The sequence below is a fragment of the Clupea harengus genome, chromosome 15 (genome assembly GCF_900700415.2).
Source record: "Clupea harengus chromosome 15, Ch_v2.0.2, whole genome shotgun sequence".
NCBI lineage: Eukaryota > Metazoa > Chordata > Actinopteri > Clupeiformes > Clupeidae > Clupea > Clupea harengus.
In genome coordinates this window covers 4,228,294-4,256,058 of record NC_045166.1, presented here as the reverse complement: position 1 = coordinate 4,256,058, position 27,765 = coordinate 4,228,294, and the positions used below count along the sequence as shown (strand labels likewise).

General features: G+C 40.1%; 2 protein-coding genes across 2 annotated transcripts in view; one reads left to right on the top strand and one right to left on the bottom strand.

Annotated features, from left to right (window-relative positions):
- The first annotated feature begins 3,441 nt into the window (after window positions 1-3,441).
- LOC105907644 (glutathione-specific gamma-glutamylcyclotransferase 1) lies at window positions 3,442-5,082 on the top strand. Its single transcript, XM_012836008.3, has 3 exons — window positions 3,442-4,079; window positions 4,179-4,214; window positions 4,391-5,082. The coding sequence occupies exons 1-3, from the start codon at window positions 3,909-3,911 to the stop codon at window positions 4,808-4,810; spliced, it is 627 nt and encodes a 208-aa protein (XP_012691462.1). The 5' UTR covers window positions 3,442-3,908; the 3' UTR covers window positions 4,811-5,082.
- Window positions 5,083-6,118: 1,036 nt separating this feature from the next.
- The window catches only part of ino80 (INO80 complex ATPase subunit), a 33,748-nt gene continuing 12,101 nt past the window's right edge, over window positions 6,119-27,765 (bottom strand). Inside the window, exons 12-36 of the mRNA XM_012836011.3 lie at window positions 27,543-27,746; window positions 27,381-27,461; window positions 27,035-27,130; window positions 26,041-26,100; window positions 25,806-25,948; window positions 25,334-25,418; window positions 25,087-25,204; window positions 24,561-24,646; window positions 23,194-23,361; window positions 22,727-22,860; window positions 22,533-22,600; window positions 20,362-20,455; window positions 20,095-20,263; window positions 18,668-18,808; window positions 17,188-17,413; window positions 16,397-16,524; window positions 13,690-13,784; window positions 13,187-13,259; window positions 12,876-13,034; window positions 11,209-11,311; window positions 10,900-10,988; window positions 10,614-10,781; window positions 9,104-9,257; window positions 7,349-7,564; window positions 6,119-7,111 (exon numbers count right to left, since the gene is read on the bottom strand). Coding sequence (XP_012691465.2) covers window positions 6,906-7,111; window positions 7,349-7,564; window positions 9,104-9,257; window positions 10,614-10,781; window positions 10,900-10,988; window positions 11,209-11,311; window positions 12,876-13,034; window positions 13,187-13,259; window positions 13,690-13,784; window positions 16,397-16,524; window positions 17,188-17,413; window positions 18,668-18,808; window positions 20,095-20,263; window positions 20,362-20,455; window positions 22,533-22,600; window positions 22,727-22,860; window positions 23,194-23,361; window positions 24,561-24,646; window positions 25,087-25,204; window positions 25,334-25,418; window positions 25,806-25,948; window positions 26,041-26,100; window positions 27,035-27,130; window positions 27,381-27,461; window positions 27,543-27,746 — 3,264 coding nt within the window. The 3' untranslated portion in view covers window positions 6,119-6,905. The remainder of the gene's footprint in view (window positions 7,112-7,348; window positions 7,565-9,103; window positions 9,258-10,613; window positions 10,782-10,899; window positions 10,989-11,208; window positions 11,312-12,875; window positions 13,035-13,186; window positions 13,260-13,689; window positions 13,785-16,396; window positions 16,525-17,187; window positions 17,414-18,667; window positions 18,809-20,094; window positions 20,264-20,361; window positions 20,456-22,532; window positions 22,601-22,726; window positions 22,861-23,193; window positions 23,362-24,560; window positions 24,647-25,086; window positions 25,205-25,333; window positions 25,419-25,805; window positions 25,949-26,040; window positions 26,101-27,034; window positions 27,131-27,380; window positions 27,462-27,542; window positions 27,747-27,765) is intronic.

The following is a 27,765-nucleotide window of genomic DNA, read 5'->3' as shown; positions in this document are numbered from 1 at the left end:
TTGTTGCTGATAGAATTAATTTCGAAAGACTGTTCATGACTTAAGAATGTATTAATCAAGTGCCAACCTTTGCCCTACTGACCCAACAAAACTACCAGAAACACCTTTTTAAAAGCACCAAATCCATGGGATTTATTAATTTAAACAAATGCACAACAATTCTAGAAAACCATATCAAAACAAACTACGCAACAAAATCCCAGGCTGAGAGGCTGAGAGGCTGAGAGGCTGAGAGGCTGAGAGGCTGAGAGGCTGAGAGGCAAGACCAGCAGTCCCCAAGCTAGAAGCCTCTCCTTCTGCAGCAGGAAACTGGAGTCTTTAACTGCTGCTTGATCACCTTGCCAGGTGCATCTCATCTGGCAATCAGGGGTAGCACAACCTGGGTGGAGCTACAGAAAGGGAAGGAAAGTGGTAAACAAACACAACACATGTGGCCGTAACACGCCCACCCTTAAAACATTGATTAAACAGTGAGTCAAATACAATAAGACTACACTGTGACTGCACCAGTGTTTAATCATTGCACTCTTAAAACAAAAATAGGGACTGCTTCTTACAAAAAAGGTGTTTACTAGTCAGAGAGAAAATCACAAAATGTGCCGTTATGACAAACAAAATCTGACAAAGTCAACAAGGTCTTAGTTCATACAAAAGAAAAGGGCCAATTAAGCTGCTGTTATTAGATACAAGGATAGCAGCCAAAAAACAGGTAGCCATACAAGTGGGTCCCACTCCAACAAAACGGTGAACAAACAAAACCGAACAAAGCTATTGCATTTACCCACAACAATACACAGTACCACAGGTGACCAACACAAAGTGGACAAGCCACAAAACAACAAGGGTCACAACAAGTAGAACAACTACAAAGTTGCTGCCATACCAACAACAACACACAGAGACCCAAGTAAAGTGAACTGCCACTACCACAAAATGGACACCGCGTGGTCTTCAACCACATACACAAGTTACTGTGATGGATGCAAGAAACCAGCAACACACAAAGTGAGCTGATTATGTAGTGGGTGTGGCCTTCCAATCCAAGATCCACTGATCCCTGGAGTGACCACATCCCACAAACAAAAAGGGCACAACACAACTGATTAGCTGCAATTAAAACACATAAGAGCAGCAACACTTAAGTGGCCCAACCAAACGTGGACTGCAACAACCACAACACCAAAATGGGTCACACTGTAGTCATCCACTACAAAATGTTGCCAACTTACACCTAAGCTGCAACCAAACAGTGACCCAACAAATGTGGAGTGCAGTATCCACAACTCAAAGGTCATGCACCACAAGTTTCTGCTCTCAATACCATTTCAAAATCACAGCCTCACAAGACAAAATGACCGAATAACAAGTAGAAGGTCACTGAAAGATCACCCTGTTGCTGTGCAAAGTGCAAATGTCTGACAACCTGTAGAGGCACCCCAACCTGCCTGACTAGTCTTCAGTGGCACCCGGGAGGCTTCTTTAAACGTTAATCTCTGTAAGCAGGCAGCAGACCCAAGATCAAGCCTACTGCCACACTCAGACAAAGTACCCACGTCCAGGTATACCACCAAAAATAAAAAAGGCAAAATAACAAAGTGGCAAGACTCAATAATCTGCCAGTCGGCTACCTACTTAGAATGCTCTCAAAACTGAGGTAACTACCAGTCAAAAGCACAACTAAACAAGCAACAACAAATGATCTAACAAAAAAGATGACCACTTACATACATCTACCTCATGCATGTTCAATCTCGGACGAGCCCCTAATTGTTACAACCCCACCTTTGGTGGCCCTATGGGGCGAACAAACACTCCACCACTGACCCAACAAATCTACTAGAAAAACACCTTTCAAAAGCATCAAATCCATGGGATTTAATAATATAAACAATTACATGACAAAATCCAAGGCTGCAAGGCCAGCAGTCCCCAAGCTAGAAGCCTCTCCCCTGCAGCAGGAAACTGGAGCCTTTAACTGCTGCTTGATCACCTTGCCAGGTGCATCTCATCCGGCAATCAAAGTCAAAGTCAAAGTCAAAGTGTTTATTAGAGGTAGCACAACCTGGGCGGAGCTACATGTGGCCGTAACAATGAATTATGACCTTGCATGAATCATGTGCTTATGTAAGCAGGAACATGACAAATGTGCTTATGTAAGCAGGAACATGCCTTTTCTGTGTTTCTGTGTGTTGGTAACTTAGATTATTAGGTCCTGACACCACTTAGTCTGTATATGTGTGGGTGAGCTCAGAGGTGATAAGAAGGTTCAAACTGTGCTTGTTTGACCCTGTGTAAAAGTGACATCTTTGCATTTCAGAAAGCGCAGTTGGGAAAAGGACTTTTAGTCTATTCTTGCTGACATTAGAAACATTACTGGCATCGGAATTACATAAATCATAAGTATATAAACCCTGTGCAATTCAATTACTTCACGTTCATCCTTGTGCTGTGAGTGAGCCCGATTGCAATTGTTACTGAATACATATACTGATCTACAACTCAGGAGTCCTGAGATAACTTGAGTGAATTTTCACCTAACAGTGATTGTGATATGACAGTGGTTGACATGTCAACAATTGTTCCCTCTTTTAACTAATCTAGAAACCCATTTAGTTGTTTCCTTTTCACCCAGGGTTTTCTTTATGTATGTCACCCTTGGGTGACCCTCCAATTTGTGAATTTTCTTGGTTTTAAAAAGTGCCTATGGCCAAATTAACTTTTAATAATGGGATTAATATTAGACCTGACCCACACGTAGGCCTATAGGTTTACTTTAAAGTAGCAGGCTTAAATGTCCCTTGATTTAATGTCTGCCTACAAAACATATGTATTGCAGGGATAGTTCAAGAATATCAGCTCCTGTAGGCTACTCACTGTGTACATTCCCCACTTAAATAATATATAAAGTATAAAAAGTGTAAAGTTTTTATTATTGCCTTTTATAGGGTAAAGACTAGTTGGTTAGACCTGAAATATTTAGCAGAGATTAGAAGACAATACTAATAACAGGAGATAACACATCTTGTCCTCCGAATAATATGAATAATTCAAGGAAACACAACGATTGCTCGGCTGCATTAAACATGTTTCCCATTCCCCCCTTAGCTCACTGCCTGATGCAATCGTGTCTGTTGTTTCACTGTGCCTGAAATGCCGCAGATGGTTGCATCAGCCAAGCCTACAGATAATCGGATGCAAGCCGGTTTGACGTAGGCATGAACCAAAAATCTGATTTGTCCTTACAGGGCCATTCTCCAATCGGGTAGATGGGAGGGTCTTGTTTTCACAATATTTGAGCCAATGAAAAGAATAAAATGGTTGCCCTTTCATACGTCATACTAACAAGCGAATATGATTCGCCAAGAAGTATCGACAGCCCGTCTTACTGAATTTTAATTGGCCCAACAAAGAAGGTGTGGTATTAAAGTTGTCATATAGAGTAGGAGATCACCCTTCATTTGTGATCAGACGAAGTTGCGGTCCGTGGATGTGCCAAAACAAGCAGCGTTTTGCGGTGTTCTCAGGTTTATTTCGGCAGGCAACGTTAGGTTTACAGTTGAGAGGTTGGCGAATTCGATTAGGCGAATAAGGACTGGTTTATCGGCTGGTATCGTTTTTTTATTTAGTTTAGACTTCGGAGTCACCCGTCAGTATGTTTCTTTAATTCAGCATGGAGCAACTATAAGCATCGGCATGCATAGTGCAAGGCAAAACGTTAACCTTTCCATCTTTACAACTGCTAAGCAGTTGGGCTCTAATACCGTCCGCGGTATTGCGGTGAGCCAACCAATACCTCTCCTTCTCGATCGAAGGAAACAAATACTGGCAAGTTAACCTGTCTGTTACGCTTCTTCTGTTAAGTATTTTCGCTGAACCCCGTCACCTCGCTAAAAGCCAGATAATCCATAATGAAGCCTCAAGACATCTTATTGGGAAAGAACAGCCTGTGGATATTCGGATATGGCTCGTTAGTATGGAAGCCAGACTTCAAGTACAAGAAAAGCAAGGTCGGGTACATTACGGGCTACAAAAGACGTTTCTGGCACGGGGACAACTTCCATCGTGGAGACGATACAATGGTAAATTGTCAGATATGTGGTTAATTCAGTTGGGTGTGTTTGCATGGTAACAGTATGAACGTGATGCTAAATGTGTCTTTCTTCTCCATTTGACCGCAGCCCGGAAGAGTTGTGACGCTCCTTGAAGATGATGACGTAAGTGGATTTCCCTTCATCAAATACGCTATAAAGGAAAAAGCAACTAAAAATTGAAAAAGCTGAGAATAATGAAGTGTGCCTTTTAGTGATGTTAATGCGTTGCCGTTAAAATAAATAATGCGCATGTTGACTGTCTTTTTATGTACTCAATATTTATTTTCATTTATTTTTAGGCGTGCACATGGGGCGTGGCCTTTGAGGTTATCGGCGCCCAAATGGAGGAGTGCCTGAAGTACCTGAACATGAGGGAGTCCGTACGGGGCGGCTATATTACCAAGGTGGTGGAATTTTTCCCCCGGGACCAAAATCTGCCACCCGTCCCAGCCCTGGTTTACATAGCCACCCCCGACAATCCCATCTACCTCGGACCAGCTAGTCCAGAGGAAATTGCAGCCCAGATAATTGTTTGCAAAGGAAAATCGGGGCAGAACATTGAATACCTGAGTCGCCTGGCCGAGTTCATGAAGACCACCTGTCCAGACGTAGAGGACACCCATCTGTTCTCTATCGAAACGGCTGCTGTGACCCTCCTAAATATTCTTCAACCCCCCAAAGCCTGCAGCTCTGTAAGCTTAAATGTGGTGGTGGTTTAAAACAGTTCTGTGTAGTATGTGATGCGACTTGATGCTTGTGTATCCTCTGTGTGCATATCCATCCGAGATCTGAAAGGCCATATTATTTTCTGTATGTATTTAATGAGGATTGTACGTATAATGACATTACTCCAGTTATGTTGTGAAGCTGGTTCAGGAACGGTTTCACTTGTTCAAAACTCAGCCTTTTAAATTTATTTAAAAGAAAATTCCTGCCCGTTAAACATTTCTGTGGACGGAGAAAATAAAATTAAAAAAATACGTTCTTGTTTTGGTGATTGTGGCTGTATTGGAATGGGGAGGGCATCCTTCAGCAAAATATGCAGGGGGGATACAGGCATAATGAACATGACCCTGCCTTGTAATCACAAAACCCAACAAACATGCAATGGCATACCGTATTTGTATCATCTACATAGTAGATTGAAATGGATAGTTATGTAAATCAAGTATACCAGGAAAATATGTTCAAAGAGCTAGAATCTTCCTAAACATCCTTATGGCCTTTGAAATGGGCAAGTTTAATTTCATATTACAAGTTTGGGCTGAGGGTTTCAATAAAACAACTTGAGCAAGAACTTAAAATGCAGAGAGAAAAATAAATGAATATAGGTTTAACACTATATCTTGTGTTCAGACAATGTCATACTCCAAATACAACCCATTGGCATAAATCAACCTTTACAATGCAAATGCACTAGTTATTTAAAGCCAATTTAATGGTTTGCCAAAACCCCTCTTCAGTACATCTGATTGGACATCAGGCTGAGACAAAGATGGGTTTTTGTCAAGAAAGCCTTACACGTAAACAATGTCATAGAGATAAGGTAGCGGACTGGTTTTAAATCAATGCAAAGTCGTATATAAAAATACTGGCAACGAAGGGATGTAAACAAGACGATTGGAAGGGCACATCTTAACGAGCACTTTTGACATAATGAGGCGATATCAAATTCATTATGTGTAGAAAAATGCTGCTTGAAACTTCAGGAAAATATAACAACTCACAAATAATCACACATTTTAAAATAAAATGGTTTCAATGCAATTATAAGTCATAATTTAACAATGAACATATAATACAATGTACATCAAGTTATTTATTACAATCAGTTAAATAATAACTGACCAAGCAGCTTTTAACGTTTTAATGTTTAACCTTCTGCAAAAACTTTTTTGAGTCTTATAAAATTATTTTACTTCTGAATTAGCAGAAACAGCTGTTTAGTATTTAAATTGTTGATGCTGGTATCACAACTCATTTTATCTACACGAAGAAGGGCTGTCAAAGCAGTCTGGCCTGATCAGTTTTCTTTTTAAGGACTTTAATGAGTATGTCGATCATTAAATGCATTATGATTCAGAGGATGTATGGGGAAGACAGACAGGACTTTTCTTTTTTAATTCACCTGACAAAAGTTCAATTCAAATAAAATAAGTTGAAGTAATATTCAATAGTTTGAAACATTAACTTGAAATGGAATTGTAACAGGAAGAAATGTGAGTTACAGAATGCACCAGAGGTCTGAAGTGATCTTTTAAAGAAGGATAAATATTATTTGGATGGAAGGAAAAGAAGGAAAATGAACCCACGACATACCTTCAGGGACACCTTAAAACTGCTTTTATGATGCTCATGTATTAGCAAGCCCTTTGCTAAATCGACTTGGACTGGTGTTAATAATTTTACATCAACCAAATATTCAACAGATAAATCTATACAAAATTTAAATGGTTAGATATTTTGTGTAGTGCATTTCTTATGACAAATCGCTCCGCATAGATTTCTTTTTTTGACTCCTGATTGGTCCTGCATTGCATGCATATCTGAACATATTTCACTATTTTACACCAACAGCACAGGAATCAAAGGAGCAGTTTTGTGATCCTAAATATAGCCCTCAGAGTTGAGCTGGTGTCTTTTGGGTCCACCCACCCAAGTGGACAAGCTTCGCTGAGAAGTGTGAAGATGGTTTTTGATACTCCTTAAACTGTTTATCCAGGAACACATTTCTGAGTCAACTTTCTAATATAGACATCTGACAAATCATATGAACAGGTAACGTCTAGTCCACTGCATTCCTTCTTGCTTTGCCTACTGTTGAGATGATACGCCACTGGCCCCTTTGCCTTTCCTGGCAGAGTTGTGATGGGTATGTGAGCTACTGTGTGTCACATACTGGGGACCAAGAGAAATTGTGCCAGTCTTGGGTCCAGCAGAAGAGGCACTACTTGTAGCGGGGCATGGTACGGCTGATGTCCTGGTCAATGAGGGCTGGAGAGGGCCTGATGAGGTAAGACCTGGTGCAGGACAGAATACATACCAACATATTTAATGCATATTGATTCACTATTTCCACACACTGAGCAAGAATACTGTTCAATAAATAATGGTTAAGAAGGAAAGGTCTTTAAATCCATTAAAAAACATCCAAATCTTTCAAATCCATTTAAGCTTTCACACTACTAGTATTACTATACTACACTAGCACTACTACTAATATATATATAATGTTTCTCTGCATGAGCGTAGCTCACCTTTGGACACACTAAACCCATAGGCAGCATACGCCGCTGCGGAAGCTGCTGCCGCCCCGGCCATAGCCCCTGCAATGGCTGCTGCACTGCCAGCGGTTGATTTGCGTCCACGGCCTTTCACAGAGGATTTCCCCATCCCTCCTGACCCCTTCGGCCTTCCACGACTCCGACCACATTTCCCCTTGCCTGTATTTGACATCTCCTGGGATGAAACTCCTGCCAACCAACGACATTATAAAAGACTGTAATGCAACAGCATCATCCGATGTCAATTTGAAGTCAAAACAATAAACCTCATCTGAAGACAACAATACTTAATGCACTGATTCTCAAGCAAATAGAAGTTTGTGCTATTTCTGACATTTTGTAGTGCTTCAGCATGACAAAAGACACTCACAAATGGGTTCTTTTGAAACATGGTTCCTTAACTTATATTTATAATGGAACTGTGTGTCAGAAACCCTCTAACATATAGCTACTGATAAAATGTAGTGGAAATTGGTAATGAGAAAACCCATTCACATAATAAAAAGATCCGTCTCATGTCACACACAACTTTTCCTGTCAGTAAGACTCAGCACATCTCTGAAGGCCATTTCTAATTATATTGAGGACATTAAACATTGGACAACTTTCTTTAGCTTAATGAAAATTATACATTAATAGATTGGGAAATTGGTAGCAAATTATGCTCTTTCTGTAAATGTGCAGAAATATGCTAAAACAAATTTGACATTCTAGATTACTGCAAATTAACACAGTTCAATTGTCAAATTAAAACCAATTTCATCGCTGAAGGACTTTAATGCCTTCATTACATCCTATTTGGATTACTGCAACTCTCTAGAATGGGGTGCAGGTTGCATTCCACAGGCTCCTTATTAAATTCAGAATTGTGTTAAAGTTTAATGTTGTTTTTAGGCTCTTTTTTTTGCTCCTGCTTACATCTGGAACCTCCCACCCTACCCCTTATCCAGATGTTTAGAGCCAAAAAAGGTACAGATCTGTGAGTTTACTTAACAGCAAAATCAAGGTTAGGCTAAGGACATTGATTCTGTGGTTGCATAGCAACAAAAATCACAGTGAACTGCTCTTTTTTAAAATAGTAGGCTTCAACAAAAAAGGCAGCGCAGTGCAGTGCAGGCTGCATAACCCTCTCTCTGATCGGGGTCTTAGTTTAGTCCAGGGCTATCATGCTTCATAACATATTATTGGCCATAAAACAGATTGGTGAGTTGCCAAATATAACCATACTTTTTTTACATGTTGGTTTGACATGTCTTTTTTGTCTATTTCTGGGTATGGTAGACTTGGGGTGGTCTGTTCTCGACCAGATAAAAACAGTGAAGCATGGGTGATCACACATACTTCAATGTCAGAGAGAATAGGACATGGACAACTCTTTACATGAGAAGGCCAATCCCAGACTGAAACCATGTAAGGCTACAGATAGGCAAAGGTTTAACACTCTCTCAAGTAGGCAGTGCATAAACTGCTTAAAACTTGTGTGCCTGTTTTATACAGTTCATGCCAGGCTGGGGGGACAAGGACACCCTGCAGGGAGGGGCATGGGTCCCAAGTCTGTCAACAAGTTGAAGATTTAGTGCATTACAAATATTTAATTACACACCTTTATTGTAGGTTGATTTAATAGTGATATACATCCTCTGAGTAAATTGAGCTGGCAGACAGCAACAACAGTTTACTTAATAACCATTTCACCCCCCCTCGAACATGTATGTGCTTGACACAAACCGTTAATGTTATCTGAGCCCGTGACTGAGGAAGGCGAGTTTGTGGCACGGGACTGTGGTGCAGAGGACACGGGTTCATCCACAATTACCAGCATGTCGTTGCTGCTCTCATCAGGAGCAATGGAGCCGGGCTGCAGCTCACTGCTCAAAGAGATCTACAGAGACAGAGCAAGACACAGGACAGTCAGACCAAGATCACTGCTCAAAGAGATCTAAAGAGACAGAGCAAGACACAGGACAGTGGGACGGAGCAGAGGGAGCAAAACTAGGACACAGCACACCAAAGGTGATCAGGAATATCAGCCAATCAGATCTAGGACACAGCACACCAAAGGTGATCAGGAATACCAGTCAATCAGACCAAGATCAATTGAACTAGGCCACAGCACACCAAAGATGATCTGGAAAACCAGCCAATCAGCCCAAGATCAATTGAGATGTTCCATCACACGGATGGATCTTTTTTTCTGAGAGATGTCAACCACTGAGATTACAACTGTATTAGTTTAACACCATGCAATGATCATGTCTATGTACTACTGATCTTTTCAAATCACTGCAATATTTTTATGGTAAAAATAAACAGACAACTAGACAACTAGACAACTTTTTCTGATGAGCGCTTTTCCATGTAGTAAAAAATGCTGTTCCAAAAAGCAGTTGAGCGTCTTTTGTTACCATAACAACTTATGCTACTCTAGAGTTAACGTTAGGTAACAGGCTCGTCTTGCTAGTGACAATAAACACGAACACTAACCAGAAACTCTGAGGACCTGTCCAGTTTTACAAGTTCCACGAATGAATATTGGTGATACAGTTCAACTGCCATGTTATATCTTTTAACCTGGGCCATATTTTCCCATATTTTTGGGTAAAAATGTTTACTAGGGACAAAAACGATCTAAATCGGTCCAGGAGTTAGAGCGCTATAACCGGCAACGGCTATACAACGTATTTCCATGGGGCACGCATCCCTGTGAAAGTGACAGGCCCATAATGTAATTAGAAGTGTCTACGTGACTACATGGAAAGGATCCCTACAGAGATAGACCTGTGTCTGTTCACCTCAATAGCTGTCAAGAAACTGTAAATTACTGGAACGACAGGAACGATTTAACTTTTTTCAACCAGGAAAAAATTGCCTAATCTGCAGGAAAAAGTAGCGGCGTTAAAAGAAAAACCCGCTCAGGATGTTTTTGAAAACACGGTCTACTCCATAGGATAACAATGTAAAACAGAGGCTGACAGCTACAAAAAAGACGACATGGACACAGCCTTACAGTGGTTACAGTGGTTACAGTGGACACAGCCTTACAGTGTTTAGCGACGCCACTCTCCAAGCCACTGCAGGGTGCCTATGTAAGTCGTTTTGGATGAAAGCGTCTTCTAAATACCAGACCTTTACCTTTTAACCAGTTAGCAGTTTCATACCATATATATTGACAAACTTAGAAAAAGAAATTCTATTTCTCTCTGTTTTCGCTTCAGCCTTGTTTGTTTCTCATCCTTACCTCGCTAAAAGGGCTAGGAATGGCGGAGTCCATATCCAAGCTCATGAAGGAGTCATCTCCGTCATTATCCGCTGATAAATTGGAATTGTCCGCCGAGGGAGCACAGGGAATGACGAGGTTCACCCCTTCCTTCCTCCTCTTCTCATCCACCTCATCTTCCTTTTTCCTCTGCATGACAGGCAAGTGACCAAGAAACAAACCACAGAAGAAGAATAAGAATTCAGAACACTATCAAGAATAGTATCTTTTTGAGGTCTTTGTTTTAAAGCAGATTCCAAACGCATACCCTCTCAGCGTACTTCTCCCGCTTCCTTTTGCGGTCTTTGACTTTACTGTTCTCTTCCTGCGTTCTCTTCTCGTCCTGCCTCAAACGTACTACACAAAACAACAGGGAGACAAGTCAGCAACCCGAACAACAGGAATGCACCATAGAAGGTTAGATGTATTCTTGATATGTTATACAGAATATTACAGTTAAGAATGACCTTAAACAAGATAATCTATTTCCTCATTCTCCTGCTTTTATCAATTCCACTATATGCTGTTTAACAATAGAGTTGCAGGTTGTGGTTAAAAACAGAGAACATTAACTCACACTTTTTCTCCAGCTCCTCATCATCCAGAAGCAGGCCTACCACCTCCTTAGGCTTAAGTGTATCTGGCTTGAAGTTTCCTCCAGAGATCACCATTCGCTGGATCTAAGGCAAAGGAAACCCAATAGAGGTGTTCAGATGAGCAGTCACAAAATTAAGAGGATAATTCTGCATGACAACAGTTTAGACTACCCACTATATAGAGTTTGACCTGATGTCAAACTAATGCAATTACCAAATTCATAGTTTAGAAATGTTTCCACTGACACCAAGCAGTGATCATTTCAAAGGCTAGCAAAAAAAATTATAATACTTAATATGTGTATACTTCCATATATTTCCATGTTGTGTTTCATATGTTGTGTGCTTAAAAAAAGTCTGGCAACCATGGACTGGCTAATCTCTAACTAGCTATCTACTAGTTCATCGTGTCTAGCATAGGCCAGCATTATGCTTCATAACGGAAATAACAGTGGACCTAACCGTGTGGCGCGTGAAGAACTTTTCAGTGGACTATATAAAGGTAAGAATGTTTATTATAATTAACAGCTCAGCTGTGTTTGCTTGGTCACTGCATGGTGAAGTGCATGAACCGTGGAACTGGCCATACCTACTTTTGAACATGAAACATGAAACATGTAAAGAAAGATCAAGTTCATAAACAAGAGGACAGAACGGATTTCATCCATTCACATTTCAGAATGTCAATGATCAGCCAATCAAATCGTCTGTCTCCACCAAACCCTCAGCTCGTACTGCAGGCCTATGTGCATCCTCTCACTCTGGGCTTGTTTATGTAATGGTAATGACGGTCATGCTATGCTAGCAACCCAAGAATAGGGTAAGTAAGCCTTTGCTGGGGCATGAAGTGTCATTTATAATAGTCTTGTATGGCTGTAGGCTGTTACTCTGGTAAAACATAGGGTAGGTTACAATAACCTAATTACCCAGACTTAAACCATGCGTTTCCTAGCTCCTGTTCATCTCAAAATGATTAAAAGTCTGCATTTAAACTCTAAAATTGTCCTCCCGGGGTGTCAACTACCTAACCCCCTAACTGGTTTTTAGTCTCACAAAAAGATAAATGGGGCTCTGCGTGTGTCTGCTGATCCGGACGACCATAGATCAGGCTTAAGCCACTGCACCACCAACACACTTGAAAATGAAGCCTGATCTATGGTCGTCCAAACTGTTGTTTTTGTCTATTACATTTTAAATGTGATGCAGTTCAATTGGCTGTCATGGACAAAGGTTATAGAAAAAGAAAGCTCTGTCTGATAAACGTTGTGAGGCTTGGACTGGAAGAATACAAATGTTGGCTCCCCAATTGCAGATATATCAGTAAAAAAAAGTACGACTGTTAAAGATGGCAAAGGGACCAGTGTCAAAAATGATGAGAGCAAATGCCCAACACTAAACAACGGAAGCTGTGAAAAAAAAGCTCTCCAACAGGAACAGATGAATACTTGATAGGATATTTGATTGCTCTACTTTGCAAGACCAGAGGCCACCTGCGGCGCAAACACTGAATCCTCATGTCTCCATATTCCAATCCAACAACCTGTGTCTGCTGTGGAATACTATTCATTAGTTTAGGGAAGCGTTCATCTCAAACCAGTTGGACTGGACATGTTTTATAGACAGTTGAGAACTTAGCTTAGACATTTACCTCACTCTTCTCTTTGGCTCTCTGTAAGATGCGTTCCTCAATGGTGCCTTTGCAAATAAGGCGGTACACAGTAACCTGCTTAGTCTGACCAAGCCGATGAGCCCGGTCCATAGCCTGTTGGTCCACGGTGGGATTCCAGTCACTATCATAAAATATCACCTACGGAGACAAAAATCATGATTATTTTAGGAGCAAATTGTGAAAAGGCCCTGGAAATATAATAAAAATCATTACAAAACTGTGTTTCAAGCATACCACTACCCAGAGTTACAGTTTACTTGCAGAAAGAGCCTTTACAGTCTCAAACTCACTGTATCAGCAGCTGTGAGGTTAATGCCTAGACCTCCTGCTCTTGTGCTCAGGAGAAAGACAAAAATGTCCGTCCTATAGGAAAACAAAGGGTTACAGTCATCACATCAGAGCCATGTCATCATCAGAAGAAAGGGGAGGAGTGGTGGAGACACACAGCTAAACAGCCACTGTGAAATGAGGGGGATCTTAATACAGTACACATATCTATTCATTAAAGGTAAAGACCATGATTACAATCCAATACACTTTTTGTCAAATTCAACAAATTGCTCTTCTTCTAGCTTTCCGTTTGAGTGTCTGCACTCAAAAGAACAAACTGTGTTTGTACACAGTCCTGGCACTGTCAATGCGAAACAAACATCCAGTCAATCAACATGTTGATTGAGGAGCATGGTAGGGAGGGGTGTAATTTAATTGGTTAATTAACAAACTTTAATAAACAGAATAGCGGACTCTGCTTGAAAGCCATAGACTGTCCTTAGAGGCGTGGCTGACTACTCACCTGCTCTGAAAGTCAGCAACCATATCCCTTCGTTCTGAAATCTTAGATGAACCATCCAGGCGCATGTAGGTGTGCTTGCGGTAATTCATGTACTCCTGACAGGGTGAAAGTAAAGATATGGTATAATATATGATCTAAAAACAGGCTGTTCATTGACACAAGTTCTTAAACAGTGTTTACATTCTGCTGGACATATTTTTTGTAATTTTTTAGTAAGTTTTTTCTAGTGGGCGGCGAAAATGTTTCAAGTTGAAGCAAATTTTCCACAAAGAAAAGTAGTTGAGAACAATATTAATAAAATGTATGATTGAAATTCGATGTTTTAAACACAATATAAAATGTATAAATAGGCATAACAGACAGATCATGTAAATAATATCTTATCTTGTTCGAACTTTACGCTTATCAAGTTGAGGCGCTCAGTTAAGCTAACGTTCTACTCTATGGCGATATTAGCGGAAAAATGGAGAAGTTTCTCAAGCGAAAGAATGACAGCACTGGTAATATCATACTACTGAAAACTACAAAAATTTAGCGTAAATACAACCCTACATCTAATTTGGCTTTGTGAATGGAGGTGACGACGTTGAACCCAGAGCGCAGTGTGTCGAGTGCGCTTAAACGCTGTCTAATGAGGCGCTCAAACATACAAAGCTGAAGGGACATTTGGAGACTTCAAATACAAAAGAAAACCATTTCGACATTGGCTACACAATCGAAGAGTGCTTTGAAGGCAAGTTTTGAAGGGGCCATTGCTCTGCCCTGAAAAAAGGGCAACTCGTTCATGTTTGTAACAGCCGCCGCCGCCACGCCACCTCCCCGCGCACATATTCTGCCTATAACACTTGAAACTGTGAAATTGTCAGGGGAGATCACTAATTGCCACCGCCACCACCACGCCCCCTCCCCCTGCGCGCATATTCCGCCTATAGCACTTGAAACTGTCATAGTAGGTCAATAACCTAGATGTAGCGATTTTTGGCAGTGCAATTATTTCGCTGAACATGGGTATACATCAGTATTTTTTGGCAATGCGACTTGGCTATTCAGACTATTTAGATTGACATAAATATGTCTATGGGCCCGGGCTACCGCACCTGCTGCACCCCCTATAGTTACGGGCAACCTTATCAGATCATGTTAGTCTTTGTGGTATAGCAGTATTTGCTCAATCAGGGTTTCATGTTCTTCAGTGTTGAAGAACCCCCCCTGTGCACATCCCTGCTTGGTAGCTAACTGTTGCTGCCAGCTGCGGTTGATATGTGCCGCGAGATGATTGGGGAAGCTGCTGCGACAAAACTCTTGACAGTACCACTTTCAAACGACACAGTAAGTTGCCAGATTTCGGAGATGGCCTCGGACATACAAAACCAGGTCCTGGAAAGGATGAAGGGTAGCCCGTTCTTTTCGATACAGTTAGACGAGTCAACGGACATCAGTAAAGCTGCATTACTGCTGTTTTTTGTGTGTTATCGTTGGAGCGGTATTCTACAAGAGGACATGCTTTGCTGTGGAGAGCTACCAACTCGAACCACTGCCCAGGAATGCTTGGTGCTATTTATGTTGATAATAGATTGCAGCAACAGATTTAAATAATTATTTCAATCATTATTTGGACCTATTTGAACCTATTTATTTGAACATTATTTGAACCTATTTGTTTGCATGTCTGAAGCAACACCTATTTTAATTAGGCCTAGCTGAGTGGTCTTGTTTGGATGTTTCATCGCTTGTTTTGAGTGCATGCTATCTTTTGGGTCTATTCTGGTTTTATTTTGCTGTGCACAAATAGGCCTAGGCCTACTGCAAATAAATTCCTTTGTTTCAAAACTCTTTTGGATAATACATCCCTTTTGACTGAAAATGCTCTGTGTGGTTTTATGTTGTTTTCTGGTGCACAATGCAACTTTAATAGTGCAATATCTAGAGATTTTCTTGAATTCATTTCTAAGCTCCCACCTGTAGCAGGGGATGATGTTGCTCTTTGTGACACAAAACAATCGCTTATTAATTAAATGGAATATAGTTTAGCTAAAATAAGCGGGGTGTCTGTTGGGCCCCACCCTGTTACATATACGAATAGGTGGGCCTTGGAGTAAAGAGGTTGAGAACCCCTGAAGTAAATGACACCTTTGTTTTATTTGTAAACAATTTGTCATCTGCCTTAATCTAGAAACTGAAAGTATGAGGGGTTGAATACTTATGCAAGTAGTATATTTCAGTTTCTAATTCATTTGTCATGTTAGCAGACAAACACCCAGAGTGTTTCTCCCTTTTCCTATTATAATTTTATAAGGTAAATTGAGGACACTGTAACGTCAGCTAGATAACCAGCTATCATTCCATGCAAAAGAAACTCTGAAAACCAAAGTTATTTAGCCGTTTCCTTACCATACCAACTAGGCAGCCATAGCAACCAAACAACACTATTTGCTGCATAGCCTGAAACCAAGTTGACACACAACCTCCAGGAGTCTGGGGCTAGATTCAGGCATATATGTGGTTCTGACATGCCGTGATATTTTACTACTTTAAACAGTGGATCCAAAGTCACATTTCTTTATTTGAATGTTTTACTTTTTACTAAGAGCATCTGTTCTTAGACTAGAGTTCTGGGAGACAGCCCTGCCTGGGAGTCAGTAGTCAGATTTCTCCATAAAGATGTGTTTGGGATTAAAGGCCTTCTTTTTGCTCTGTATATACTCACCTCCAGCAAGTCAATCATTCGAGTCATCTGAGAATAGATGAGGACACGATGACCTTGGGACTTCAGTCTGCACAGCAACTTATCCAAGGTATGCAGCTTCCCACTGTGTGTAATTAGAGTCTCTTTGTCTGAAAACAAATATTTGGAAAGAAAAGGTTTCAATTGTAACTTCACTAAATGTACTTGCTGTTATGGACATGGGCCTTTTGGCAGATTTTGGTAAACATTTACACTTGAAATCCTGGCGGTTAAACATGGTTAACCATACATGACATAATCTTATTAAAAAATAATTGTATCAACAGGCATCAGTGATCCGCAAGCTGTTACGACTAGTCAAATATCGCCTAAGTACCATTATCAATATTTAAGTAATAATAATTTACTAAAATATAATAAATCATTCTGTTCTTGTTTAAAAGTAGACGTTTTAGGCCTAACTAGCCCAAAGAACACACAAATGAACGTAACAAATGTAACACACTTTTTGAACGCAGTAAATCGGGTAATTGGCTGGGCATAATTTTGCGTTTTTAAAAAACTGGTAAATTCTTGCATACTGTTACTTTAACCTTAAATTTGTTTGTGGATTTTTGTGAAATCCAATGATGACAAGGATGGCTTTCCTTCTACTTCCAATTAACAACGTGTGAAGTTCACCATTTTTTATTCTATTTATTGGTTTACCATAATAATCTGCCTGCCTCTTGCTTTGGTCTTAATGTGTACCCAGCGCACGCACACCAGTTTGTTAGCAATAGTCAATCCCACAACCCCATATCCCTCCATACCTGGTATCCTGATGAAAGACCAACCATGTCTGGGGTACTGTGCCATCACTCCACCAAAGAATTCTGTATGAAAGACCTGGGAACGACGCGCCCAGGCTGAGGCCAGCTCAGGTGATCCATACAGAACACACTGCTTATCAGCTTCACTGTTTCCGGCCCGCATTCGTCTCCATTCATACTCAGCACTGCGGTCATCACAGTAGCGCTCCATGGGAGGTGCTGTCACCTGAGGAATAGGAACCAAGATTAATGATGCTACGGTCAAAACTGACAAGGTCTATGCTTCTAAATTAAAACCCAACCGATAGATCAGGGATTCAGCCATGCCTGGCTCTGCTGCAGTAACCTTAGAGCTGTGCTGTCAGTTACCTCATAGCCTACATTCAACAGCAACACAAATGTGAGTGTAAGTTAGAATTAGAATGATAGAGGCCAACTGTAGCGGGTAACCAAACAATAGTCCTCATTTTCTCTTTCATCATATCTCAAACACTCTCTGTTGGTTAGCCACAAAGCTAGCTAATGCCATTTGGTTTGTCAGGAGAAGACAGCTAATGTTGGTGAGCAGTTAAAATACAGTGTTTAACTAATTCTGCCTTAATGGTTAACATACCAGGGATTTGCACATCAGCAGTTAGTGCATTGAAAATGATTAGCCCACAGGGAATGCACATACACAAACTCCCTCATTTTCTTGCATGTTTCAAGTACGGTGTTCAAAGTACTGCATAGTTTAAGATGGCATGCAAAGTGATAAATGGTGGTTGGAAAATGTTTTCTTGTAGCTTGTATGTAATTAAAAGGGATAAAGTGGATAACAAATTACACTGAAAGAGGTCATTGTGACAGATTAGGTGTATGGTTATTGAAGCAGAAAATACTTTTACATATTATACACTTTATTGTCTACCAGATAAGATAAGTATCGAAATCAGTTTCAGTCTTAAAAACTTCTATATTTGTCTTTTTTCCAAATCATTATTTGATTGGCACAGATCGAGATATCTTGCCATGGTTCAATTATATTTATAATTTTATCTTGTTTTGTCAGGGGTGGGTGAAAATTGTGTTAATATCAACTCATGTTAATATGTGTGAATATGAACTTGTTTTAATAAGCTGCACAAGAACCCTGAGGGTTCCTACCTTTTCCTATTATACTTCTATAAGTTAAGACTGCATCAGCTAAATAACTAGCAATCATTTCATGCAAAATGAAGCTTGAAATGCTCATCCCTACTTTTTACAACTTTTAAACAGCTAGTAGCGCTCGCACCACAACTACTTTGCATTCAGTTATATGCGACACGATTACATAATGTTGAATAAACATCGGCTAATGCACGGGTGTGGTCAATACACAGGTTTGTTTTATAAAATTGCATAAAAAAACTGTAATGTACTGTGTGGTTAATATTCTGGAAAATTCAGTTTATCGTTTCCTGACTTTGTATTGTACCACTTGTACTATATAACATACCCTTGGCACAGCAGCTAGGAGGAATTTGGGCAATTGAGAGGGCTGGCAAGGTCTTAGAGCAGGAGCTGAAGAAAGTCTCGAATGGCCAGGTACATCCATGGGTCTCAACAATCCTGGCTGATGCCTGGTGAACACCAGATCCTGAAACCATAAAATAAACATGAACAAACAATTTAAAAAGGAGACACAATGTGCACAATTTGTGCTGCAGCATGAGAACGTGTGGGCCCCTATAGAATGTGTTGCTATTCATCATTACAGTCAGCACCAAATGGGTATAGACACATACAGCAATATATAGATATTACTGTTTAAGAACAAAGGAAGCCATCTTGTGCCTTCGTATTTGACACACTATGATAGATCCCTCAAGCTCTCAATGCTGCTTTAGATGATTTAGTTGATATTAGATTATTTAGTTAATTCCTCAGTGTTCCATCCCTGGTGACAGCATCATTGTTCATGGCATTTTATTTATTGACTTTTGTTTTTAAAAGTGTTGTCCACACACACAGCTTTGAGACTTTTGTAAGGCGGTATGCACACTGACATCATCACACCGACAATCATCCAATCTACACAATAGACATCCAGACTTCCAAAGTTTAACAGAGGACCTCTCTCTGATCCTCTCACACCAAAACACTTCCATTGTTTGTGTTCATGGCAACCCCCGTGCCCTGAGACACATCATAGCCTGGTCACAGTTGAACTAATTACCATATCCTGCATTCCTGCACACCTGGTTGCTTTCTCCAACCTTCCCCATGGTCCCAGAGAGAACCTCAGGCTGGTTGTGATTTCCAAGCTATGTACAAATGTATAGGAATGTAGTATATTCATGTTGGGTCTTGATCAGTGTAGAGGACGGTAGTATATTCATGTTTGGTCATGTGATGTGGACAGCAATCTAATCATGGTTTCACTAAAGTCTAAAGTCAGTTTTTGACAAGAGTTTAATTTGGTACTGCATTCTAATCAGCCTCTTTGACACCTCTGCCCTAGCCCATTTATCTATTTAGACGAATTACTTTCAGTATCCTGAAAATGTGTTAAAATTGTTATTGTTATTATGTGTTATATCATGTTTACTTGCGAGTACAACTCCACAGGATCCCATGTTGCCACCTGTCAACCCTCATGACACAAAACAATCTGACCATGCTTATGTCCAGATTTCTGGCACTGAAACAGAATCCTTCTGATTCTTGTGGTCTTGTTTTGCTACTGTGGTGTGTAAACTCTTTCACATCCTAAGGTCAAAAGTCAGAACCTTTTTTATGAGCATGTCATAAGCATGTAAGTCATGGGCACTGTGAATAAAGTCACTGAAGGTTGCTCTGCTCGGTTGCTCTTGTGTAATCCTGTATGAAAGACCTACTTTGAGAAGTCTTGTAGATTTAAGTGTAAAAGGAGATGTGGCTCACCTGAAGGACAGGACTATCATATGTGCTTGGGAAAGAGGTTGGTGTGTTGAGCCACAGAATCAGGTCTTTTGTGTTTAGCGTCTGGTTCTGATCCTGGTTCTCCATGGCCCACAGTCGGCGCGTGTAGAGCCGGTAAGAGGACTTCTGGGACAGAAAAATGGCTAACCATCTGTTGAGAGCGAGAAAACATGAGACGAACATAAAGCGCCCCAATCAAATATTGAAAACACAAGACACTACAGCAACAGAAGTGAAAATGTCACCAACCTAATCAGACTGCCCTGCAGCATGATGTTGGACATCTCAGATGGGGAGACGTCGATGAAACGCAGGAATGAGAAGCAACTCCCCTCATCATCACCTAAGCAGCAGACAGACAGAGGGACACATGTAGTCAGTAGTGGAGTGACAACTTGATGAGATGTTAGTAAAAGAATAAAGAAATGTGTTGTCAACCAGCCACTATAAAAAAATACAGTGACATTTTGACCCTATGGTTCAAAACATTTACTCTGTACTTGTCCGGGGCACTTGTCTGGGCATGAGTTAATTCTTAACAATAAACATCGACCACGGAGTGCTGGTCATCTATGTTGTGGGTTTAATTTAGTTAAACTTGCTTCTTTTGTTTGTGTAATATGATGCATTATGTTTGTGTTCACTTTTTAAGGTTGTAATTAATGATACCTTACTACAACAAAGCAGTACAAGATACGGGAGAACAACCTTTACCCATGCCACACAAAAGGCCTGTGGTTAGGAATTACTGGTAAAACTATGGTAACAATAATAAGCACAACCCCGAAAGACGGCAGAGACTTTGGCCAGGTAATCAAAGGGGGAAAATGTGCTTTATTCTACAGAAAACTTTTTCAACAATCTACACTGATATTTTAGAGCGGGGATAACTACAGTATGCTTTGAACAACACACTTTACAGACAATGTTTTTGATCAGACAAACAAGGCATCAGTCTGTTCTTGAGGGCACATACGCCTTTACACCATTTTGTAATCGCAATCGTAACTTTTCTATGACGTTTGTCTCTCCTCATCAGAATCTAAATCCGATTCCGTTTTCTCTGGAACCAAATCCTAGTATGATGCAGATCCCCTCCTTGTGGCATTTGAGGCCTTGAGGCTTCGTGGTCACGCTTTAAAGTTTTGGTGCCCACAATAAAGTTGTTTGTCTTGCTGGTGGCCGAAGTTTGTATGCCGACAGTGGGAGCGAAACACTGACTGACTAGCCTATTCTCTTTGAAAACTTTCAACTTTTGGTTCATTAACTGGAGAGGTCTCCTCTTGCATAGGCCTACTGACACCAGCCACTGTCTTTACATCCTCGATGTAAAACCACATTATTGTTAAAATAGATTAGGCTACTCAACTTTGTAAATGAATGAACCATTTACTGAGAATACGCGCTTTCCGGCTTTGAATTTCACATCCAACCAAATTGCCATTCAGTGGCCCAAACCTTACTCTGATTGGTCGAGAGGCAGGAGGAGCGATAGCTAACTTTTACGTTTGTTAAAGTCTCTCTTTGTTTACTGTGGCAGGTAGGTTGATTCAAATTCACCCGCATTTGGCAGGGGCTAACTTCCATTGATTAGGGCCCTGCGTTGGTAATTATGTAAACAATGTCAGGATATGGACTGCTGATATAAAAGAGCAAAACTGTTCAATCTGGTAAACTGAATTAAATCAATATTCATAATAAGACATTATGTATTATAAGACATTACTATGACCTGTATCAAGGATAGTTGGTTTGATTATTTATTTCTTGTGGGCAACTTTTCCACTGTACCCTATAACTGACAAATGTCCCACTCTACCATGTAACTCTGAAAAGTGAATTAAGTTGCCAATGATTATACAACATTTTGTATCTAGATCTAAGCATATTTATTTGTTTAGGTATTGTAGCAAACATTAGTTGCCAATGATTATACAGCATTTTGTATCTAGATCTAAGCATATTTATTTGTTTAGGTATTGTAGCCAACATTAGTGTGTCACCTGCCTTCAGGAATGTTTAATTGAGTTCCAAAGTCATATTTACTTCTTATGAAAAGTGACTAAACAGTTGACCTGGCACAACATCACACTCTGCTAAATGACTAAATGTAAAATGTAAATCACTAAGTTACAATTACCAAGCAACACCCTACAGGAGGTGACGGGAGTGGATCCCAAAAGTACTCAGTCTGGTTCACAGACCAGACAATGATGTGCAAACTGATGCAATGGCACAATTTCAATGGTACAATTTCATCAGAAGCTGGTCATAGACGAAATGTTATACTACGTCCATACAACTTCACACAACGTACGAACAAGAGAAACTGCATCATGTTACCAGCATGTGAACAAAAAAAGCATGACGAAATTGAACAGGATTGGCACAGGATTTAGGAGAACACGACGTGCACTCACCTTTTCTGTGAAACAGGGACTGCTGAATGTAATGTGGAGAGAATGGAGAAAGCAAAACCTGAAGCAACCTATAATTGAGATAAATACAGAAATTGGGTAGGAAATTTAAAACTTCAATGTCAACTTCCACACCAATAAATATCCATATTCTATTCTCCTAGAAAATGTAGAAAAGGCCTTAATTTAGCCCTTACTTAATCCTGTTCTGGTTTGATGTGTGTAGAAGGCCTTGTCGGAACATGAACTTAGAAATGAGGAAAGGCCTGAGCGTCATGTGAAAGGGAGAGCGGGTCTCCTGCCTCTCAAACAGGTCTGGGTGATTACACACCTTTAAGAAAAGAGAAACCATTACTTCACACACCTTTAAGAAAAGAGAAACCAGAGCCGTCACACTTTATTTGGATGGTCCCCTATAGACTATATACAGATGCTCAGACTATAAGCAAACTATCTGCTGAAACTCTGTTAACCACAATTTATGGTTAAGGTAAGAGGTTGGGTTTGGTTAAGGTGATGTTCAGTGAACAATTGGAAAGACTGCACTTGAATTTCAACAAACCTTTTGTCTATTTGGACTATCCAAATATAGTGTTACCCAAGAGCTGTGTTGAACGTGACTGCCTACAGACTGAAAATAGTGGCCAATAGTGGCTTTACCAACCTTCCTGAACTGCATGACAAGGTTCATGAGGCTGCTGGTAGTGTTATGGGCCTGTTGAGAGGATCCCATAGACGACTGCAACAGGTCTTCTATGGAGATCTTATTCTTCAGAGCTTGGTACAGGAGACGCTGTCTGCTGGTGAGGTTGCAATATGTCAGGATCTCAATCTGAAATTAGAAAATATTAAATTTTGAAATGATCTTGTTGCACCAACTTAAACTCTCACCCATTACAATACACATGACATTTCCATGACCTTTTCTGAGAGTGTAGCAACACACAACACCACAGTCTCGTTCACAGACAAGATAAGGCATTGACGTAACCTGACACTGCTTTTTATGTGGCAAGACAATACTGTGGTTAGGCTTTTGGTTGCAATGGAGTTTGCAATTTGACTGGGCGTTGGAAGTTTTAAATGTTAGCATTTTAACACTTCCTGGTTCCAAAGAAAAAAACTCTATTGAAAAATTAATGGATTTTCACAAAATTAGTGGAAATAAGGTGTGCGCGAAACAATGCCAGTAGAAAACCCAGGCAAACCATATGGTGAGGTAAAATGTAGTTATCAGTCAGCCTTTTTTAACTAACGGTGCTCTTGTCTCGTGAAAATAAAGAAGCTGCTACCAATATGCTAAAGCAGAAAAAAGACAGACTACATTGTGTCTCTACACAAAAAAAAGGCAGACTACAAGTCTCAAGCAGCATGTGGGACTCTAGAGTGGTATCCATGGTTACAGACGACTTTTAACGCTTCTTAAGGAAGTCGCTAATTTTGTTTTATCAATGCAAGATACAAAAAATAATAATACTTTTTTATAATTGTTACATACTTTTTTTCATACTTTTTTTTTTCTGTGGCTTAACCTTGTACTAACCAGTCTTCTACAATAGATCAGTAGCTTAGCTGAAGCACCTATAAGAACATGCATCAAGTAGTAAATCAGAACTATAGGGAGCAACTCGCAAAACCCAGAAGGGATGAGACAGACACTTTTGGCTCTCAATCTTATGCCATGCAGCCCGCTCTAAAAAGATTCATTAGAGTTGTTGAGTATGCCAGCTTCCCAAGCTTTTAGAAAGATTGTATTGTAGCATGAAGCAGCTGTGCATCACAAAAAACTCTTAAGGATATCAAAACCCACTGCAGACAGATTCTAATTTCCTATTTATGCTCAATAACAATATATATTCTCAACAAGCCAAAGCATTTTCTAATCTAAAGTGTAACTACATCTTCAGAGCTATCGGCTAATAATGAACAGAAATAAATGTAAGAAATAGAATGTGTTTGTAATTACTATTTGAATGAGTGACAGGAACTAATGGATGACACAGTGTGATAAGATGGGACAATGTGAATTACCTTATCTGACAACTCATTCTCCACATCTTTCTTGATTCGACGAAGCATGAAAGGTTTAAGGATCATGTGAAGTCTGGAGAGCTGGTCTTCATTACCATGGCAAACAACAAGACGCAGGATTACACAAGTTCATCCAACACAGTACACAAGTCAAAACATACACATCAGGGACGGCTCGTCCATTGGAGCAGAGGAAGCAATGCTTAATAAAAAATGGACGCATGGATTCAAACTGCGTGTGTATTAAATTTAACTATTGATTACTTGCCCGTGTTGCATATTAAATAGACAAATTGACAAAGTTAGCTGTACAAATAGTGGCCCCCACTGACCAAATTTAAAATGACAAGAAGCGCACGTTATTGCCATGAAGTTGTTACCAGAAGAAAAACAACTGATCTTGCCTAAATCAGCAATTTGACCAGTGTGTCATACAATGTCACAACTCCTATACTCTTAGGAACTGATATTTAACTGGATCAGTTTAAGCAGTCACTTCATTTTTGACACGGAAGTTTGAACTCACTCTCATCGATGGCAGACTTATTCTCTGCGTGGCTTTCGATGTCTTTTGAGAACCACTCATTGAACTCATCATGTGAGTCAAACAGAGTAGGCATGATGAAATGAAGAAGGGCCCACAGCTGAGGAGGGAATACTTAGCATTATTATTATCATTATTATTATTATCATTATTGTTATGACTAGTTGTGCCGTTTCAAAAAGAGGCACAGCAAATACACACAGTCTCTCAAGACTACCAAGGGTCTCACCTCAGCCATGGTGTTCTGAATGGGAGTTCCTGTGAGTAGAAGTCTATTTCTGCACTGGAACTGTAAAAGTATCTTCCATCTTACACTGACAAAACAGAGGAGGAGAAAAAACACCAGTTCATTTCAGCTAAATATCTATGTCTATGTATCTCAGATGTACACATTTATTCTTGAGGCCTATCTTCATCCGATTTCACCAGGCCAAAGGAACACTTTATGATCTTTCACAACAAAAACCTTTACAGGAACAAGTTACTTTCAGAGGAAATCTGGCCCACATTTGCACCTCTGTAAGTGCGCCACCCATCAGATCAAGAGTGGCTGTTTCTGAACAGAGGCCAAATAGACTGAGAGGCCGGTCTGAACATGGGAAGGAGAGGGGACCATTTCCACACCATCCAACATCGTCATGTGTCCAGGGCCTTGGGGCTTTGGGAGATGAAAACATGAGGAGTTGCAGACTGATCAGTACCTGGTGCTACTCTTCAGCGCCTGGGCCTCATCCAGAACCATATACTGCCACTTCACCCGCTGGAAATACTTGACATCCTGGACCACAAGCTGGTAGCTGGTAATGACGACGTGAAAGGGGGCGTTCTGGGTGTACAGAGTTTTCTGCAGGGGCACAGGAAAGATTAAATAATGTGGTTCTGTCAAACTCATACAAACTTACAAATTTACATCTTAGATTGGTCTTTGTGTCCTACCTGGCTCCAGAACTTCCTGATGACCTTTCTGTCATGAGGATTACCCCAGTATGGTAACACCTTAAGAGATAATTCATTAATTATTATAATCACAATGACACAGGGGCAATGAGTAATGTGATATATATAGGACGAAGATGAGGGTAAGGTGGAAAATATATTAACCATTCACATATCAGAATACCGTTGTTTTTACATTTACATGTTACAATTTTAATTTAAAGAAATTCCATTTATTTTGGCTTATTTCCCATTCAGACACATTCCCAAGTGGTGTCCCTGGTTTGGCTTCCAAAAATGTGGTCACCTTAGTACCTAGCAAATGAATAACTGACATAAGGTAAGTACCTAGTTAGCTATGACAGATAATGTTATCATGCTGGATCTGATCTTGATCTATCTTGTCATGGTAGATTCTGATCTGTGACTTCAGCTGCTGTTTAGTTGGGACATGCTGAACTGTCTATTTAATGGTGAGTTCAACACATAGCGACAGCTAGGCCAGTTGGTGCAGTTCAATTAGATGATTCCACTTACATGTTCATTATTGTTAAAATGTATGAAATCACTGAGATATTTCCTTGTTTTTGAAAGAAAATCTATTTTTTTCAATTCAAATAACCCAACATTGTTAGAAATATAGTGTAGACATTATTAATGTTGTTCAGAAATATAGTGTAGACATTATTAATATTTTTCAGAAATATAGTGTATACATTATTAATGTTGTAATTCACTATTACAGCTGGATATGGCTGATTTTGAATGGAATATCTACATCGGAATAAAAAGCCCATATTCTGCCACCATCACTCCTTTGTTACTGATGTAGAATCATTGAAAGGATCTATTTACAGGATGTCCCATAACACAAATATGTCAGCCAATGAGAAAGATGTATTTCACATGACATAATTGTCAGCTGATGAGGCTGATATAAGGACGAAGAAAAGGATAAAGAAAGCATACTACACATCAAATTCTGCATTCTTACCTTGAATTTAGGCACAAAGCGGGAGAATTCCTGGTGCCAATTATTGAGAGTTGAGGCAGGTGAAATTATGAGGAATGGTCCCCAAATGTTGTCACGCTACAATTAAACCACAGAACAAGATGCAGCACAGCCACAGGTGTGAGTGTAGCAAGAAAGAAAGAAGTAGAGAAAATGGCATTATTAAGACACAGAGCGATAGCTAATGACAGGGGGGAAATGTAACTCACAACATAACAACAAAAAATATGACTATCTACATAACGAGTTGTGGTGTAGTTTAAAAACATTATATTTATCATAACAACAACAATGACTTGGCATTTGTCATGAAAAAGGGCATAGCTACCTCTGCGAGGTGAGCCAACAGAGCAATGCTCTGGACTGTTTTGCCTAAACCCATCTCATCTGCAAGAATGCCATTGATGCCCTGTTAAAGAGAGGGGTTAATTCACTGTAACATTATATTAAATTATTTATATACAATACCACATAAACATCTGGAGTTTACCTGCTCATACAGGTTAGCTAGCCAGTTCATGCCTTTCAGCTGATAGCCCTTGAGCAATCCATCAAAGATGGTGGGCTGTGGAATGTCTTCCTCTGCACGAATCGATGGGTTAGCCAAGCTGTAGCTTTCCCCAAAGCCAGATATGCTGGCCACATGGAGAGATGCAGAGCGACTGTCCTTAGCCTCATCATCAAATATTCTGGTCTGAAGCAAGGAAATGGAA